Genomic DNA, 19,733 nt, shown 5'->3' on the forward strand with positions numbered 1-19,733 from the left:
TTTATTTATTTATTTTATTAGTTCCACGATGAGCTAGCTGTTTACATTAAAACTATTGAAATTTTAATTATAAATTATAAAAAGAGTGCCCCTGTCTCTACCTTACGGCTAACATTTTGTAAGCTATACTTTGTGGTATAGCTTTTTAAATCATTTGGAGTGTGTTATGCTTAGGTAATTGGGTGTTAACTATTGTGTTGTGCATTCTGAAAGCTGTGCATTCTGAAAGTTCATCCTGCGGTCAACCATGACACAAGAACGTCTGATTGGCCTTACCATCATCAGCACTAACCAAACAGTTGGACAGCACATCCTATACGAAGAAGTAGTTGATGATTTTGCATCAAGGAAGGCAAGAAAGGTCAAGTTGTAGGCAGTTTGTGTGAAGAAGAATTGGTATTTTAAATTTGAATTTGAATTTTAAATAGAGGTCGTTTGTGCAGAATAATGTGTCTTGTCCTCTGTGGTGGTGGGGTTGGGAGAAACAATTAGGACTGTGTATGGGAACCGAAGCTTTAAAATGCCTTTAAAAAGCCTTTAGCGTAGCATGATCAGCCTTGCCATTCTCCTTCTCAGCTCCGCCGGTGTTGTGCCAAAAAGTAATAGTCTGCCAGAAACTGATTGAATAGCCACGGGAGCGCGCACAGCCCAGAGCCGTTTTTCTATTTTTCTTTTGGTGTATCAGGCCTGCATTTGTTCCTCTCAGCATCAAACTGACAAAACATATACATATACATATAATACACGTGACATTATGTCCATGTTTACAGAGAAAGTATGTTGTTGTGAAACGTTTGTGCTTGAACAGATTTATTCAAAGTGCAGACGAAGAGGTTTGCTGTATACTTAGAATATAAAATGCAATTGATATGATTTGGGTGTTGGAAATTTATTAAATAAACTCTCATTACCTGGATTATTAAGAATTAAGTCATTGTTAATGGTATCAAAGATGCAGCACAATCTATAAAATAGTTTTCTACTTGACAAAACATGATCACTGCTACTAGCTTTCTACTTCAAGACTGGTTTACCCTTAAAATGGTTTGATTTTATTCAGAAGAGTTATTTCTAACAGTTTCTCTCATCACCCTCTGTAAAGCCCTTACAGGAGCATCATAAACAATGAGGCCTACAGCAGTTGATTACATATCCAAAAACTGATTGCAGCCTGTATGCTGTCATTAAAATGTGAATTCTTCCGTAAAAATGCCTAATTTGATTTAAATGAGTTCAGCTATACAAATTATAGGCATGCATACTCTTTAAGTCTTCTTCAATGCCCTTCAAGGGCTCCATGAAGGCACTGCCAAAATGTGAATGCAGTAGGCTACTTGTCAATAAAATGATGATTTCATTCAAGAGTCGCAGGACTCTCAAGTCTCACGCAATGAGCATGAAACACACGCATTTCAACAAGTTCACACGCTCACACGCCACACATGCCATTTCTCACGCTGAGAAATGATCAACTTCGTCGCACAGAAATTCTAATGGCCTATACTATAAACGAGTCAATGGCAGGTTACTGTGCGCTTGAACAGCTCAGAACTATAGCTCTGGTACAGCTGTCTTGATTTAGCAACCCATCGGCAAATCACAAAATAGAATTTCTCAGCCAATCAGAAAACAGAATTTCTTGTTGCCGGGTGAGGTCTGAAATAGCTTTCAGCTGCAAGCACGTGTTTCATGAATGCACAGCGGACATAACCTGTTATGCTCTGAATGCGTGCAGAAGTTGTAGACGAGCTGGAGGTGGAAGAGAACCGTCAGGATCATCAGCAGGTCATATCTCATTTATTTGAATCTTTTATTAGTTACTATAGTTTTCCTACTCCTTGTAAATAACCAATACCTGCCGATTAAAGTGTTCGTTGGAGTAGTAGGTCTAAATATTCAGCACACACCTTTTGACATGAGCAACTTAATGAAAAATATGTAGGCGTGTAATAAGGCTTCCGTGGTTAATTTTTTTCAAAGGTGAATGGTATGAGCAGATTCCCAAGGCTATCTACAATTGCCAAACTGGTATTAGTTCTGCCACACTGAAATGCTGATGCAGAGAGGGTTTTTTCCATGGTGGGGCTCAATAAAACCAAGACCAGGAACACGTTGGCTCTGAATGGAACTCTGTCATCCATCATGACTGTGAAAATGGCTGACATTGAGCCACAGTGCTTTAAATGGGAGCCCCCAATATCAGTCATCAAGCATCAAAATCTGCCACAAACACTTACAACAACACTCATAAAAATGTTTTGTTTGTTAAGACTTTGCATACCTAAAACAATTTATTTTAAATTATAGCAGAATTTAGTGTAAAAGTGAAGATTTGTGATTTTGGTATAAATAAAACAATTTCTTTGTTCTTTAAGTAGCTAGTTTATGGCGATGGGATACTGCAAGGGAATTTCCCTATTAAAATGGCTTGAACTAAATCAAGAACATTGTATAATTTTTTCTTGTCCCATGCATCTTCTGCAACACTTTGAAGCTACTGTAGTGAATATGAGGGAAGGTCGCCGAGCCGATGTAGAAATGAGTGGTGAAGAAGTCTGCTGACACGGACTTAGTCGAACAAAGAAATCTTTATTTCTGTCGTCAGGTCCGTCTCAAATTTACAAGAAAGATGCATCTTCCTGGAGAGTATGTGTCAATTAGCCAGATGAAAAACCCGCTCTCCTCTTTTTAGTGAAGAGCAAGCTTTAAAGGCTACACTCCCCAGCCTCGGTCATGTCCGGGCATCTAGCCAAGAGTTGGTGTATGTATATTCAAGGCCATTCGTACCAGTAGCCGATGAAGTCTTTTACTTCAAATCTTTCCTTATTTGGGTGTGTTAAGTGTCTATTTCTCAGTCTATCTCCGTGTCTTACACGGAGGCGCGCGCAACAATTATGCACCCCATGAACTTATGCAGCTGTGTGCCCAAATTAACTCAGTAAGGCCTGCTCCTCCATTTTGTCTGCTGGTCCATACACTTCACTACATTACAACATATGTGGGATTTTTCATCTTGCCACAAATGTATTATGGCTCTCAGTATGAGATTGTAAAGGGATATCTTTATTGTATGAGGGCCTCTTTCTTAAAGAAGACTTCAGTTCAATCAAGAGCCCTTTTTAAATATTGTACCCCCTGGAATATTCCAAATGGCCCAATCACAGTTAAAACTGACAAAATAGTGATCACAGCTAAAAATGTCAGGACCTGGATCTCTGACCTTAAAATGATCAGGAATCTCATATTTGAAGGATTTTGAATCATTGCACAACAAATAAATACCTGTCTTGTTTCAGAAATGTTGTTTTACCTTAAATAAATAAATAAATAACTATTGCGGCTATATTGTATAAATTAAAGCCAATATATTTAAAATACTGCAAAGAGGAAGTTGTTAAATCTTGAGTCAAATATCAAAGCTTTTCTTTAACTAATGAAGATCAGTGATTTTATACTATAATTAAACCAGAACTGATCTCCACAGACAATTTTATATTCTAAAAGTATTCATGTATACACTACAATTATTACAGATGGACAGTTATTGTATGTCCAATACAGAGGAACATCTCTTTGCAAACAAGCCAGGTTTTATGTGTCCCAAAAGGAATGATGGTCCTGAGGTCTTTATCGACTTCCATGCAAGCAGTAAAGGTGCCCATTGTGGGCAAAAACCAGAAAGGCAGTCTCTCAGAGGTTGTACTGGCCTGGGTTGTCAGAAGACATTAAAGCTGCCGTCGGCAGGTTTTCAAAATTCCGAGTCTAAAGTCGGAAAATTCGAACTGATACAACTTTCAGGTCCCTCCCCCTCTGTGGACGAGGTTGTGCACGTGAGTTCACACCAGTGTGAGCACACACAAGCTGGGGACAGACTCACGCTCAGCATGGAAGACGTGGTTGGTAACTGTTCTGCTCAGATAATAGATAAATAATAAACCTAACGTGATTGGTTAAAAACAGCCGGGAGCGCTCGATTTTTGCAAGCACGATTACAGGCTTTAGAGAGAGCTACAGAATTCGGGATTTTTCCTAAACAGCCTATTTAATATTCTACTTCCAGAATCCCATGACAGTTCAAGCTAATATGACTAAAAAAAAGTTGCCGACGGCAGCTTTTATAGGTGGGTCTGTATGCTGTCCATGTGCATTTCGACACCACGGACTACGATGTGCTGCTGGGTCCACATGGTTAGGAAATAGAGGGGCTAACTCACTGTCTAACAGACTATCTCAATTTCTGTGTAGACGTGGTCGCCCCTGCTAAGACTTACAGTGTTACCCTAATAATAAACCATGGGTGATGCAGGAAGTCAAGGCTGTCCTCAACAGGAAGAAGGTAGCCTTCAGGATCAAAGACAAGGAGAAGATAAAATCAGCACAGCGGCAAGTGAAACATCGCCTGAGGGAGGCAAAGGACTCCTACAAGAGGAAGCTCAACGAGAACAACATGAGAGAGTACTGGTATGGTGTGGGAACCGTCACAGGCCACAACACAAAGACCAGTACAGAATGGAGGAACGTGGAGGACGCTGAAGTGTCGGATATTTACCAACTGTGCAAAGGAGTTTTGGGAAACAATAAGAAATATGTAGTCTGATAACTACCAGCTGTTTAGGGGAGTTTTGGGCTAAATTAGGATATTTTGAGAATAACACACTCCCCAGTTAGTGTGTCCAGAAGAGGCTCAACAGATACGAACACACCATATCCGGACTTTGTGCCTGCTGATGGGAAACATGCAACATCTTCAAGGTCACCGAAAACAGGCAGATTCTACTAATGAAAAGCACACCCACAGTAAGGCAGAGATTTGACAGATCTCTTCAGACTTGATGCATCATTCTATAATTCTGATACGGACCTTGTTGACAATAAAAGTTTCTGTGTTCGACCAAGTCTGTGTCAGCAGAGTTCTTCCTTTACCATCTACACATAGGCTGTTTGAAGGCGAACATACCCAATACACCACAACGCAAACAGACTGCACGAATTCTTCAACCGGTTCAACCACTCCTCAACCCCTCCACCCTCATTGCTGCCCTTCCCCACACCACCCCGCAGCCCTGGGAAAAGAAAAGATGAAAGAAGGGCTCCTGTATGTGAAACAGACAAAAAGATTTCACTGAATTTAAATTTACCTCTCTTCTTCAGGGAGGTGGAGCCACTGCAGCATGGTCAGTACCCTCCTCTCTAAAGGGATGGCTCTGGAATACATAAACACAAAAACTTGAAAAAAATCGAAAGATGCTCTTATTATTCCTAAATAAATTTTCAAGAGTGGATCCTTGGAGCACCAGTCACAATTTTGTAGAGAGCTACTCATTTCAGTTTTTTTCCCCTGCAACACTGCAGAACAAAACTTTAGACATAAAACATATTGAATAATGCTTCTGGCTTATAATTTGTTGACCAAAGCTGCTCTTGTGTCTATTAACACAAATCGTTGTAAAAACAAGCCAGCAGCATCCCTCTGTTGAGATGTAGCTCCAGCCCTATGAAAGCCTTCGCTGTGCTGATAAGCATGGCCTCCATGTGTTTTACAAAGGCTGGAAGTTTAATGCTTTTGCCATCAAATAATCTAAACATGAACTCCAAGCTTGCATCAGTCCGGACGTTACAATATACATATTATTATTATTATACATCATGATACACAGTTGTATTTGGCAATGATTCAGCTCAAGTAGTGTTCTGGTACTAAGTTCACAAGCATAACACAAACTGTCACGTCCATGTTTTTAGTTCCTGTTCAGTTCTTAGTTTTACCATGCTTTAGTTTTCTGTCATGTCTTTAGTTCTCAAGCTCACGTTGAGTTTTTAGTTTTGCCATGTTTTAGTTCTTTCTCATGCCTTAGTTTTCTAGTCCAGTCCAGTATTTAGTTTTGCCATGTTTTCCCCATAGTTTCTGTTGCTCTGCCATCACCTTCATTCACACCACCTGTGTTTTTCCCCTCAGCTGCACTCAGGGGCACTTTACACGGAAACGAAAACGGGTTAAAAACGCAAAACCTTTTTGCGGATGCACTATATCGTTTAGATGCTAACGGCGTTTGGGGGGCATTAAAACGCAAAAAAGTGAAACCGCCCTCCAGAGTGGAATTCTTGAAAACGCTCCACTGTCGCGCCACCGTGTAAAGGATGAAAAACGCAAAACTGCATTTCTCGTCACATAGAAATGACGTGACAAGCATAATAAAGCGCCAGAAAACCGTGGGAAACACATCAGTAGGCTATCAACATGTCCGTCCCTGCGGACTTTCAACTCAACTTAGGCGCGGTAATTGACGTTCAAGAGTCATTTCATCAGATAACAGCAATGATGAGCTACTTCGCGCTTGGAGTGACCAGGTAGAAGAGAAGTAGAAAGACTTGGTCTTGGTAGTGTTGCCACCTAGCCATCTGGCATTCTTTACTGCATCGATAAATATGAAACGTCACACACTTTTGCGTTTCCGTATGCACGCAGATTTTCACCCTAAAACGCTCGTCTAAATGCTGATTTAAAAGTGAAAACGAAACGCCACTTTTGCATTTTGGTTTCAGATCGTTTCCGTGTAAAGGTAGCAACAGTCAGTATTTAGTTTCCAGGTTTCCTCATCCACTTTGTCAGATCCTCACCCTTCATCACGGTCACAGTAAGTTAAGCCAAGCCAAGTCAAGTAAAGTTTAAAGTCAAGTCTTTTGTTTTGTCATAGTTTAGTTTTGTTATCCGGCTCTGCCGTGCTTTATGTTGACCGTCTCCTTGAAAATAAATCAAGTTTGCATTTTTTTAATTCCGCATCCGTGTCCTTTTACGCCTTGCACCACCAAACTTGACACAAACCTCTTAGGCTACGTTCACACTGCAGGCCAAAGTGGCCCAAATCTGACTTTTTTTGCTCATTTGTAACCCAGATGAGATTTTTTGACACTCTGAACGGCACAAATCATTTTTTTTCCCAAAACAGACTAGGTCACTTTTATATGCGGTCCTAAAGCAAATGCATTTCTTAAATTTTAAGCGACCTCAGTCTGAACATTCAATGTTGCATTTCATCCGAAATTTATGTCACTGAAATGACAGCGGGACACGGCAAGATCATATGCAAACAATGAAACAAGCATGGCAGACACCCTTGATGTAGCTAATCAGTGGAAAGAAAGCAAGGTTTTGGACAATCCTCATAATTTAGTCGTCTCCAAATGCACAACAACTTCAGAGTTAATATACGCATGCTGACATGTGTAGCATCGATATTTACTTCTGTAAACGCAGCGTATTACGTGTGATGTCACGTCTTCTCCTATACATGCGGGTCATTTAGGGCCATAGCCTGTTCACACTGGAGTTTGATGGCAGTCACATTAAAATCTAATGTGAACAATCACGCAAAAAAATTGGAATTGAGCATTAAGACCTGCAGTGTGAACGTAGTCATAGAGTCCTTAATATTTACCAGCTTAATAGCAAGCTTCCTTTGCAAGTTGCCTTATTTTCATTTCATATATTTTCAGAATAAGAGCTGACAAGTGCTCTTGTCACTAGTCACAGGGAGGCTCTCCATCTATCTTTCCATCCCTCTATTTTCTATACCCATCCATCCATCCATTTTGAATTTAAAAAAAAAGTACAGCGAGCTTGCTGCAGCATGTACTGAAACAGGCCACCCTGCACTCTCCTACCCTGTGGAGGTTGGTTGCAAAGGTTTTGTTGGAAAATCCACCCAGCAGCTACTGAAAACCCTTGGAGTTGCTGGGTCAAAACAAAAGAGGGCAATCAGGGTGTTGAATGAAGTGGCTGAGAAAGCAAGTTTAGGACTATGGCTCAGAAGGAAACACCCCAAGTGGGGAAACCAAGGATGTTAGGGCCAGCCACTGGGAGTGGACTGAGACGTTCCTACCGTTGCCCCACCACCTACAGATGTTATGGGATCAAAGGGGTGAAATATTTATGAAGGGTGGCCCCCAACTGATGACCCCGTGGCTGGCCCACTGTCACTGGCGGAGGTGCGACAGACAGAAACGCCCTGCAGGTTGTACATACCTGGGCTTAACCCCTTAACGCCTGAATTTATATAGCTGTATATAAAAAATGTTTTGTGCATGTTTTAGCCTTTAAGTAGATGGTAAATAATGCTGAGATTATTAATTTAGCTTTTGCACAAAAAATAAATAGAAATTTTGGTATGTTGCAAATTTGCGACAACAGGCACCCTGGTCAATTTGGAGTCAATTTGGTATGTTTGGTATGTAATTTGGTATGTTGCTTATTTGCAACACCAGGCATAATGGTCAATAATAAGATAACAACAACACAGTAATATAACAGTGAAAAAACAATGTTTTTTTATTCACCCTTTTTTTACTTTTACATATTTATTTATATAAAGGTTCCTAGGTCCGTAGTGAATATGGACTAATCGGCATTGGGGGAATAAATCTCAGCTGATTAATTGAGTCTAGCGGTTTGTAGCATATATGCGACAATAGGCGTTAAGGGGTTAAATCTAAATTTAGGGTAGTAAGGAGCCTGGAGCCTATCCCCGCTGCCAGCAGGTGAGAGGTGGGGCACACCCTGGAGGGGTCACCAGTCCATCATAGGGCCACACAGAGACAAACAACAAATCTTTAATTAACTCGAAATGCACTTTTTTGGACTATGGGAGGAAGCCAGAGAACCCAGAGAGAATCCTCTCATAAACATGGAGAACATGCAAACTACACAACAGAAAGGCAACGATTTGAACCAGTAACCTTGTTGTGTCAGAGCTAATCCTTATCATTATCATCATCATCATTATTACTATCATCATTATTAGTAGTATTATTATTAAAGCATCATGGCAGTTTTGTGCCAAAGAATGGTCTGACTGCAGCATCTTAAAACTCTGTGATGAGGGGGAGGAATGTTCCTGTTAACCATCATATTTGTAGATATTTCCACCAATTTAAAGAATCAGGTAGGCCGGACTTACTTTTCATTTCTAAAATGTAGGATGCTATCTTTGAGGTTTGCATTTCCCTTAATGAAAGAGAACAATGCTTATTGTGAGCAGCCAGCAAGCAGGTTTAAACGAGCAGTCAATATCTGGTGAGTCGGGCTATCAAGTTTTATTTGTCTGTGTGTGTAGACTTACACAGGCCAAAAGAAGGTGGCAGCCTGCACTCCCTGTTTGAGTGCCGTGATCCAGATCTAGAAAAAAAGCATTATATACAAGTCATTATATTATCCAACTTATATGCTAATTACATTAGAATAATTATTCACATTTATTTTGTGTTCACCACAAAATAAGAGGGAAAAAACTATGCTCATCGGCTACAGTAGAGAAGAGATCAACTACTGTAAACCCAACTAATGTAAAAACATAAACAGTAGGTTGGTGAAGCTCTTAAACAAAGATACTGGTAAAGAAATGTTTGTTGGGAATGAATCGGGACTTACTATCATGCTTGCTCAATTTGACAATGGAGAAAAAAAATGACATAAGTTTGTTCTTTAAATAAACCCAGAAAAACTACATCTCTAAAGGCTGGTATTCAATTCCAACTCAGCTTTCATGAACTCAAAATAATATCTACCATTAATTAGATTTATGATTCTCACTGCATTGAGCTTCTAAAGAAACGTCTTCTCACTACTTACTGGTTGTCCTCCCCACCAGCGGTGATTCAGTTTTTCACGGCCTCTCAAGTTAAAGGCTGCATCAAACACCGGGTCATACATGGAGTTTCCAATGATGCCATGAGACTCAGGGTAGAGACCCTTCAATTAAAAAATAGTGTAAATTCATAATTAATGTCATGACACAACACTACAAGACTCAAAGGTGGAACTAAAACCTTTACCCAGTAAAGCTACAACCCAATTTTGAGAGACTTAAACTGGTCTACTGTGATGATCCTTGGATTTGTTTTCTTTTTGTTGGTATTTCCTGTTTTATTTTTTAAAAATGTTCCCTTGGTTGTTTTTGTGGAATTTTACCTCCTATCCTGTGTTACACCTGCTTTAAGTTACCGATTACACTCACCTGTTTTCAATCCCCTCACTCCCTCAGCATACAGACTCCTGGTTTTCTGTTGGCCAGAGTTTTATTCTCCTGTCCGCCCTGCAGAGGTTTCTGTTGTGCCAGAGGTCCGTTTCACGTAGCAGGTTTAGTGAAAACTCTGAGTAGGTTAACCCTGAAATGAGGGAAACCCTGAGTTTTCCGTTTCACAAAGGGAGGTAACTCAACCCCGAGAAAGAGGGGTAACTCTAGCCTGTTTCACAAAGAGAGGTAACTTAACCTCACGGTCAGTTACCGGAGTAACAGACTCTCTGAACCTAACCTGGTCGGGACCAGGTTTTATTCAAGAAACCTTGAGTTTCTTTCTGTCTCCGCCCTCTTTCAGCCACACACGCCATTTGATTTCCTCATTCATTCAGTCAGCAGAGCGAGTTCTTCTACTTCTATAAGTCCATTAGGCACAGTAGGAGGCAACTTTTTTCACAAACATGTCCTTTTGACAACGATCCCGTGGATGAAGGTGCAGCATTATTGCGCAGAGAAATAAATATTCGTCGGAGATGGTTATCAGACCGCGCATAGATTTTTGCATTTACAGAGAATTATCTTTTTGAGCGGCACCATCACAATGTGTTGGGACAAAAGAAAAAAAAGACATAAAAGACAAATAAATATTTGTATGAATAGGCTTAAAAAAGACATATATAGGCCTATTATATTTTATAAAGGCACTCGTGTCTTGGGGGTGGATTCCCTCCGGGGATTCCCTCAGCCACTGCCCTCCCGTTAGAGGTGGTGGTGCTGGGCAGCACCGGTTTTACGGGCATCTGCCTTCTTTCTGTTGGCTCAGTAGAAGTCTGTGTTAGTTTAAATAGGCTTAATTATTTAACAGAACATGACATAGATGATGACTCTAAATTGTCCTTCGGAGTGACTGTGAGTGTGTATGGTTGTTTGTCTCGTTTGTCTCTATGTGGCCCTGTGATGGACTGGCGGCCTGTCCAGGGTGTACCCCGCCTCTTGCCCATTGACCGCTGGGATAGGCTCCAGCCCCCCCGCGACCCGACTGACGGATTCAGCGGTGTATAGATAATGGATGGATGGATGATATAGATGTGAAGACATAGTTTATGTGTGTGAAAACAGCATTATGTTGGGAATAAAATAACTGCACAGTCAAATAGCCACTTAATATTTATTTTACAGTGTAAAACATGATCAAAATTAGGTACCTCCATGCCGAGGTCTCACCTGTTTGAACAATGTTTTTATATTTCATCTTAAACTGCTGCCAAGAGCGCTTCTCCCCTGCGGGATTGCACCTAAATGAAATAAATGAATGGGCTACCATTCAAGCAGTTTCCCTGTAATATTATTGTGATTGCAAAGGACTACATTTAAACTTACACTTTTGCTGCTGCAGCGGTGTTGCACTTATTTCTAAAAACGTATTGAAACTCGCCGCATGAGCGCATTAAGATTTCCAATTCGAGGTTGGTGAAAAACGTAGCCCCTCCTCTTCCCCGTTGCCAAGGTGACTCGTCGAATCGGGGCTCCATTGATGCTGGCTTTTTAAAGTTGTGGTGCACGGGCTAAACTCAAGGTGAACTTACTCAGAGTTGATTAACCTCACTCAAATCAGCGTTTGTGGAACCGAAAACTCAGGGTTTTCTATCTCAGAGTAGATCAACTCAGAGATCAGGAAAAGACTCAGAGTTGGTTGAACCTGCTACGTGAAACGGACCTCAGTTCCTCTGGCCTGCTGGGCCATCGGCTGACTTTTGGACATTTAAACTGGCCTTGGTGACTCTGATCAGCTCCTTAGACCTCTTTGGGTTCTGTCCTCCATACTGGATCCGTGGATTGATTTTGTAAAAACTTGCCCTTTCATGATGTCAATGTCCCGAACACTCTTGTGTTTTTCAGTGTTCTGTGTTTTTGGATTCATTAAAGCCCTTCCAGATCATCTCCCAGCTGCACTCCTCTCTACATTGTCTGCATTTGGGTCCGCTCCTCTACACCTCATGACAGTCTTCTAATTAAAGTTTTTTATTTTATTTAAAGTACATCTGAACCAGGGAGCTGTTGTGCAGCTTGCAACCTGTCATCAACGATGTATCAAACATCACAGGCTTTCAGGCAATAGAGAATCATACTAATGTAGGTGTGGACACAGTCAATGAGCTCAACATGTTTTGTGTGTATGTATGTGTGTTAGTGTGTGTCTTGGGCAATTGAAAGCCTGGAGAGCTAATGAGAGCCCGTGTAAGACGGGCCAGATGATTAAAACTGTGCGTTTCATCTAACCCCCCTCTCTGCTCAACAAGCTTTGTTCAGCCCCTTGAACTACGGTGTTATACAAAACGAACAGGCACTCAGATTCGACCTCATACTTCTGTAAACTCTGCAGAAACAGATGTCTGCAACAAATACAGCAATGTATTCGTCATAACATACTCACTGTGGCCAGTGAGTAGAGGTTGGGAAAGGTTTTGGATGGGTAAACAGGCCTCATGTACGGGGCATGGGTTCCACATCTTCCTGAAAAGGACAAAGAAATATTACTTCAAAGACTGAAATTTTTTACAATCTTAAAATTCACCACCACTTGTTGATTTTTACATTCTTGATTCTCACAACTCCTTGGAATTCAACTCCACACAAAGCCCCACATCGTTACCATTTTTTATTTCTCACTTTCTGAACATAGAAACTTAAACCTTTTTAAGATAAACACAAGAAACTTGTGCTAAAGAAAAAAAGAAATGGACCAGACTCAGTGAATAATTCCCTATAATCCCTAGATAGATCAGTGAGCAGTGCTGACCAATATGACACATGCAGACTTACTGAGTTTCTCTATGTTGGGTATGACAGTGTTCCCCCTCTTCACATAAGAAGCTCTAAATCCATCCACTGACAGTATAATAAGTGGTGGACGCACAAACCTGAACAATAAACAAAGGACACAAGGTATATAATCAAACTTTCTCAATCTATTGTCAGTCCTTTTGCTCTCTCTTCTATGGCAAAGATTTAAACATACCCAGCAGGACATTCAGGGGTCCTGATCTCCTCACATTCATCCTGTAGCCAGGAAGTGTCTCCTAGGAAAACATGAGCAAGTGAGAGCAAAAACATTATGTACAAACAGCACACTCTGATTGGTTGGTTTGCAACTCTCAGGCTGAGAGACAAGATGTAAATGAGGACATTTACTACCATGACATACTCCACAAATCATAGAGCATCTGGAGTTAACATTGAAGCATAATAATCCAATCTTGTTGGCTTGTTATAAAATATTTGTGTCAGTTTCACATGTCTCAAAGGTTTGAACTATTGTGATTATTCTCCAAAGGAGAATTTCCTCTCGTAGATAGCAAATAAATTAAAAGAAATTATATATTTGATGACAAATGAGTTCAAACTCTCCAAAAGATCAGAGTACAGTTAAGTATATATAAATAAAAAAAAGATAGTCATATCAAGCATGAGTCAGTCTGGCTAATCTTCAGCAGAAGGAGTTTTTCAGCATGCGATACTTGTAAAGGAGTAATTTAAGTGTTGTGGCACCTTTATTTAATTAAAGCATCTGGATCTGTTGTTCAGAAGGCTGATGTCGATTTAAACAGTTCCGATGTATCCAAGGGCTACAGCTACGTGCTGACGTTTCTCGATAAAACGTATTGCATCACTTCCTGTATCCTCATTTGCATTCTGTGGAACTTCTCGCTTCTCTGGTATTTTTGAATATCACTGAATTTCTTCTGATAAGTGACACACTTTTGCATTATGAACCCTATCGCACACCATTTGTTTTATTATCTGCACCCATTTATGTAGATCTTTGGTGTACTGGCACATTTTCACTTTTCTAGCGGTGTATCTGGTTCTCTAGCTTAGCATGTCTACCAGCTTTCTCCCTCCATCTCCTGCTTTCACTTGCTCCGTGTGTCAGATGTTTAGTTACTCCTCTGTCTCCTTTACATATCACAAATGTAGTCTTTTTGTAGTTTTGGAGGCAAGATTATCCGAATTGGACTCTCGGCTCTGCACTGTTGAAAACCACCCGATAGCTAGCCAGGTTCCTGTAGCTGTTTTGCTAGCTGAGTGATTGTCAGGAAGAGGAGGCATAGCCCTAATGTCAAGCCCTTGGTTTACCATCATCCTGTCCATGTTTCTAATAGATTTTCCCCACTCAGCGACATACCCGCTCACGAAGAAATCCTGGTAACTGGAAGTTCCATAGTCAAAAACATGACATTAGAGACACCAGTGACCAGACACCAAACACCAGACAAAGTCAAATGTATTCCAGGGGCTAGAGCAGGATGTAGAATCCTATTCAAATTGCTGGCTAAGAATAAATGTAGATAGTTATTCACGTCAGCAGTAATGACACCCGTTTACCCCGATCGGAGGTTCCTAATATCAATGTAGCATCGGTGAGTAATTTTGGAAAAACGATGTCGGACTCCGAAGTTTTCTCTGGACCCCTGCTAAATCTGACCAGTGATGACATGTTTAGCCACACGTCATCTTTCAACTGCTGGCTGCCTCAAAAAACGTGGGCTACATAGATAATTGTCAGGTTGGGTGAAGACGCGAGGCGTGGATAATAGGACACGGATGCAGATTTCCATGGTAAAAAAGGCCCTGATTTATTATTTCAAAACAAAGACTTCAGTAACATGTTTCGTACCCTGTACATTTTTACTCAAAGTTCTCACGGCATGGATAAAGTGCACAGGTAAAAGTTTCAAAGACAATATGTTTGTGTAATAAATGCCTGACTTCTGTCTGTGTTGTTGTGAGGAGAGCAACTTTAGAACTCCCCAGCTGAATACGGGTAGAAGAGACAAGTGTGTGTCTCGATGTAACGAGAGCCCGCCCCAATCCATCGTCCAGCACAACAGATAAACTGCTCCTCATCACCACACTTGAATGCCACAGCAATTACAATTTATTAAAGGTTTATGAAAGTTAAAGCCAAGAGGAGCTCCACCACGACTGTCAAGGTGGTGTGAGAAGGCTGAACTTGGAAACTTCAAAAAGGACTAGTCCACTAGTCTGTGTACTTTATTAGTTCAAAGATTTGGAGGAAGTCGTCATGCTGATACAGTGTTTGTTGTGGTTTTTACAGAAAAATCTTCCCACCACTCCTGGGGAGGAAAATCAAGGAAGGGTGCAGTGCGAGCTGAGTGGCAGGCAAAGGCTGGGGCCTGGGCGTGCTGATCCCAAGTGTTGCAATCTGGCTCTAGGGATGTGGCTTTCGGGCTTGGTTGTCCCAGGGGGGACATGAGGGGAATAAGGGGCGTTTGACCATCCAGTCCACATATGTTTTGTAGACTTGGAAAAGGCTTACGACCATGTTCCCCAAGGAATTCTGTGGGGGATGCTGAGGGAGTATGGGGTACTGGAGCCAATTTTACAAGCTATCCAGTCCCTGTATAACCAAAGTAAGAGCTGTGTCTGTATTCATGGCCCTAAGTCAAACTTGTTTAGGGTGCATGCTAGACCCCGCTAGCGTTGCCCCTTGTCACCGATTCTTTTTCTGATTTTCACGGACAGGACCTCAAGACGTAGTCTTGGAGAGGGGTGCGTCTGGTTTGGTTAACCTCAGGGTCGCATTTCTACCACATCATTTGCATATGATGTGGTTCGGTTGGCTATTTAAGCCAAGACCTTCAGCGTGCACTGGAGCGGTTTGCAGCCGAGTGTGAAGCAGCCAGAGTGAAAGTCAGCTCATCCAAATCCAAGCCCATGTTCTAAACTGGAAAAAGGTGGAATGCTCTGTCTAGGGATGAGTCCTCTCCTCAGTCTGGGTATCATGTTCACAATTGATGGCAGGTTGGAGTGAAAGATGGATAGACAGATTCAGATTACAGAGAGACTTGGAATTTCTTAAACGACCATACAACAAAATGTCATCAGGCTCTGGAACATCATCACCTTCAAACGTCCCAGGCAACTAAGAATAGGACACATCCTCTTTTACATCCTGCCCTGAGTCATGATCACCTGTGTAGTAGGGTTTAAGTAAATTAAATATTAATGAGATACACAGCCTATTGAAGTCTTAGTAATGGCATTGTGATATGTTTAAAAGGGTTTGAAATGTGTTGCAGGTCTACTTCCAAGGTCTAAAAAGTATGTTAATAAATCAAATAAAGATAATGAGCCAAAATTTGAATGATCTTGGGTTCATACTATCTGCAATGAAATAAAAGTCACACTTAATGTCTGCCTGCAAGCTAAAGATGCATCAAGAGAGACTTTCTGGTCCTCCAATAACTTGAATGACTTTTTATCAATACTGATATGATAAATAAAGATGAAAAGGTAACCAAATATCTATGTTTAGACTCATCACTAATATTTACATGAGCATATTACATCTAAAATGAGAATAAACTTGTTTGCTTTAAGTTTAAAATTTTTAGACCAATTAATTCCAGACAATATCTCCTCATGCACAGATACAAAAACAATTCAAATAATATCAAATAAAGTGGAATAATTGACACCTCAAATTCTTGAACATTAATATATAAATAAAGATATATACAAACTGATAGGTGATACTTAAAGTTCCAAACCTTTACATAGTTTCTTGTAGTTGGTACAGCAGTCTCCTCTGGCCAAACAGTCGTCAGAGCAGTGGCAGGCATGCTGTTCGCTTCGAGTCTCCCCACACCGACTCTTACTGCACTCATAACCCCCATCTGTATGCAGGACCAACACAGGAGCCTCACTTCAAAGTAGAAAACCTCTTCACACAAGTATAAAAAACTGCAGACTCTAAACTATTGCCACAGGCTAAACTAATCCCCATTAGATTAATATGAAGCCACAGTATTATCATGATGTTCATTTGGCGGCAGCATGATGCCTACAATGACTTTACATTCTGTCTTCTGGAGATTACTTAATAAGCACAGAGGGTTTTAAGGTAGGATTTGACACTGTCAGGGTGAAACAAGTATATCATGACTTTCAAGCACAGGGAGGACTGCAGTGGCAAGGCAGTGGAGGCCAAAGCGTGCTAGTTTGAAGGAGAAAGCAAAAAAATCAGACCACCAATATGGGTAGTGCAGGGGGAAATGTTGACACAGCAACTGAGAGACGGAGAAATAACAACAAACACACACAGCTTGCTCAATATGGAAGAAGCACATGTCATGAAGTCCACTACTTATTTCCATCCCCTGACTGCACAGCTGGACATTAGACTTTAATATGATATAACTGGATGTTTGCAAGCCTTGATCAAACAAAATTATTTTTCAAATGAAAGAAAAACCCAGGTATGGCCAACAATGTTACAAAGTTCAACTTCAAAAGCAGCAGTTGTAGAAGTAAAGTCTCCTTTCTTAAAGTAAATTAAACAAGAAAACATCAAACAAAAACTCCATCCAAAATAAAAGTATCTAAAGAACAAAAACAAAATGCAATATAATACTCAATATATGTGTTTTACTGATAAATCCCACTGTTCCAGATGCAATTTACCATAAAATACACTGCATACAAAGTGCATGCTGAAGTAGAGACCAGCCTTTGCCACTGTGACACACTCACCGTGTATGTCTGAGGTTCTGAAAATTAGAACAAATGATTTTTCTTTCTCCCAAACTACACTGCTGACGTTTACAGGCGTGTTGTGTTCCTCTCCGCCTGTTTCATCACTGCAGTCTCCCACACAGGCAGACAGCAGCAAGCACACACACCACCGACACATCTGAAAGCTCTTCGCTTTATTGTGTGACAGATATCTGCCAACCTATTCTTTTCTCTCAAAAGCATAACTACAAACAGATGAAAGTGACATTATATGTTGGAGAAATAAATATCTCCTAACAGTTTAAATACAAGATCTCCAAGGATTTCTCAAAATCAAATCAAATCAAATCAAATCTTTTTCTTTGGCCCCCCAAACCTAACCTACATCATAAAGAGCAGCCTTGAGTTCCTGTTCCCTGACAGACAACATGTTGTCCACAATCTGGGAGACATCTTAGCTCCTGCAGTCACAGCTGAAACATGACGTTAATTTATGGGAAGGTGGGGTGACGGGCTGTCATCATAGGACAAGCAGGGACTGAGAGGGAGTACCTGTCCTGAGGCAGAGCTGGTCAAAGTCAGAGCAGCAGCTGTTGTAGGTCTTACAGAGGTTGTCACAGCGACAGTTTGGTGGCTCCACCTCCACCAGCTCAAAACACCTGCTCCTGCAGGAGTTGGAGGTCGGCACGTACTGAGGTGCAGAGCGAGCTGAGAACAAGAGAAACAGAGCTCAAGAAGATTTGAGGTTCAGTGTTACTCTGTGTGAGCTGAAAATTCATTTCAGGAATAAATCTATCGCTAAACGTCTAAAAGTGGCGACGCGATGAAGGTGTCTCTTCTTCTTTTTGCTGTTATAGCTATTTTTAGAGTGCATGATGGTGTGGTGGTTACAGCAAGAGGGTTCCTAGTTCTAATTCTCTCCTCCCACCATCCAAAAACATGCATGTTAAGTTATTTGTGCTTCTAAATTGACCCTGGAGGTGAATGTGAGCATGCATTGTTGTTTGTCTCTGATAGACTGGTGACCGTTCCAGGGTGTATCCAGCCTCTCCCCATATTGGAGCTGGGATGAGCTCCAAACCCCGACTCTGAATAAAATAATTAAATGGATGGATGGCTATTTGCTGGAGAAAACCTGTGGATTATCAAAACATTGTCAACAAATTTTGACGTAACACTTTGTTATGCTCACAAATGTCATGGCTGATCAAGTCAGTTTCTTAAAAGTTTGAGCTTTGAAACATCCACCCTGGATGAAATGTTGGTATTTTGTGACTAAATGCAATAAATTTTTTTTTGAAAAAGTCAGCTTATAAGTTATTGTAACTGGTCACAAAGTTTATCAAAAGCTGGACTTCAATCTTGTCCTTAAAAGGAACAATAGCTCACAATAAGTGTGACTAAAGGTCTGTACATACCTAGTACAAAAGTCAACGCTCACTAAAAGTTAGCTGATCTCCAGGAATCCAAACTATGCTAATGCTATCTCACTGTAAGGACATTCAGGTTCTGAAAGACGGGAATGCTTCACTTAATATCCAAAGAAGCGTGGCTAAATTTGTCTCCTGGGACACGTGTGAATAGACCCGGTTACTTTACTGAAGACATCCTAAAGACCTGAAAGTGTGACAACTTACTGCTGCATTTCTAACAACGTGTTCTCTGTGAACTCTCTTGTGAAAAAAAAAATAGACCTCGTAGAGAAATCCTGAGTATGCCAACGGGAGTTTGAATGTATGTTTGTGTGTTCCAGTGGGGAGTTTCTTCGACTTTAAGCTGAAAAAAATCAAGGACCTGCACTTTGTGGCAATTGGCTGATCAGCATAAAAAATTCAAACAGTGCGTGTGTGTGTGTCAAAGCAGAGCAAAACTTGGATACTTTATTTTCTATTAGACCCATTCCTGCTTCGTCCCAGTGGGGGCATTTGAAAAGTACATTTTTGGTGGTGCCTTGTTATCTCAGTACATACAGTGTTCTCACAGCTCTATGAGTCTGAATGTTTTCACTTGATATTATATGAAACCGAGAAGCTGCTCGAACACAGACTGAATTTATGTATTGTCCCTGTCATCTAGAAATCTAGTTTCTAACATTTTTAACATGTCTGAAATAGGTTTAGGATTTGTAAGAATTATCAAGAACAACATGAGAACTTCTGCTTTCAATCTGCAAAGCACCAC

The 19,733-nt window shown here is 40.8% G+C and overlaps 1 protein-coding gene across 2 annotated transcripts in view; it reads right to left on the reverse strand.

The window, feature by feature from the left end:
- enpp2 (ectonucleotide pyrophosphatase/phosphodiesterase 2) overlaps window positions 1-19,733 on the reverse strand; it is a 63,512-nt gene that overhangs the window by 34,729 nt on the left and 9,050 nt on the right. For both annotated transcript variants that reach the window (XM_075464723.1, XM_075464722.1), the window contains exons 3-10: window positions 18,105-18,260; window positions 16,589-16,714; window positions 13,033-13,093; window positions 12,837-12,934; window positions 12,448-12,527; window positions 9,626-9,745; window positions 9,117-9,172; window positions 5,139-5,204 (exon numbers count right to left, since the gene is read on the reverse strand). In XM_075464723.1, coding sequence (XP_075320838.1) covers window positions 5,139-5,204; window positions 9,117-9,172; window positions 9,626-9,745; window positions 12,448-12,527; window positions 12,837-12,934; window positions 13,033-13,093; window positions 16,589-16,714; window positions 18,105-18,260 — 763 coding nt within the window. The remainder of the gene's footprint in view (window positions 1-5,138; window positions 5,205-9,116; window positions 9,173-9,625; window positions 9,746-12,447; window positions 12,528-12,836; window positions 12,935-13,032; window positions 13,094-16,588; window positions 16,715-18,104; window positions 18,261-19,733) is intronic.

Source organism: Odontesthes bonariensis, chromosome 5 (genome assembly GCF_027942865.1).
Source record: "Odontesthes bonariensis isolate fOdoBon6 chromosome 5, fOdoBon6.hap1, whole genome shotgun sequence".
NCBI classification, from domain to species: Eukaryota; Metazoa; Chordata; class Actinopteri; order Atheriniformes; family Atherinopsidae; genus Odontesthes; species Odontesthes bonariensis.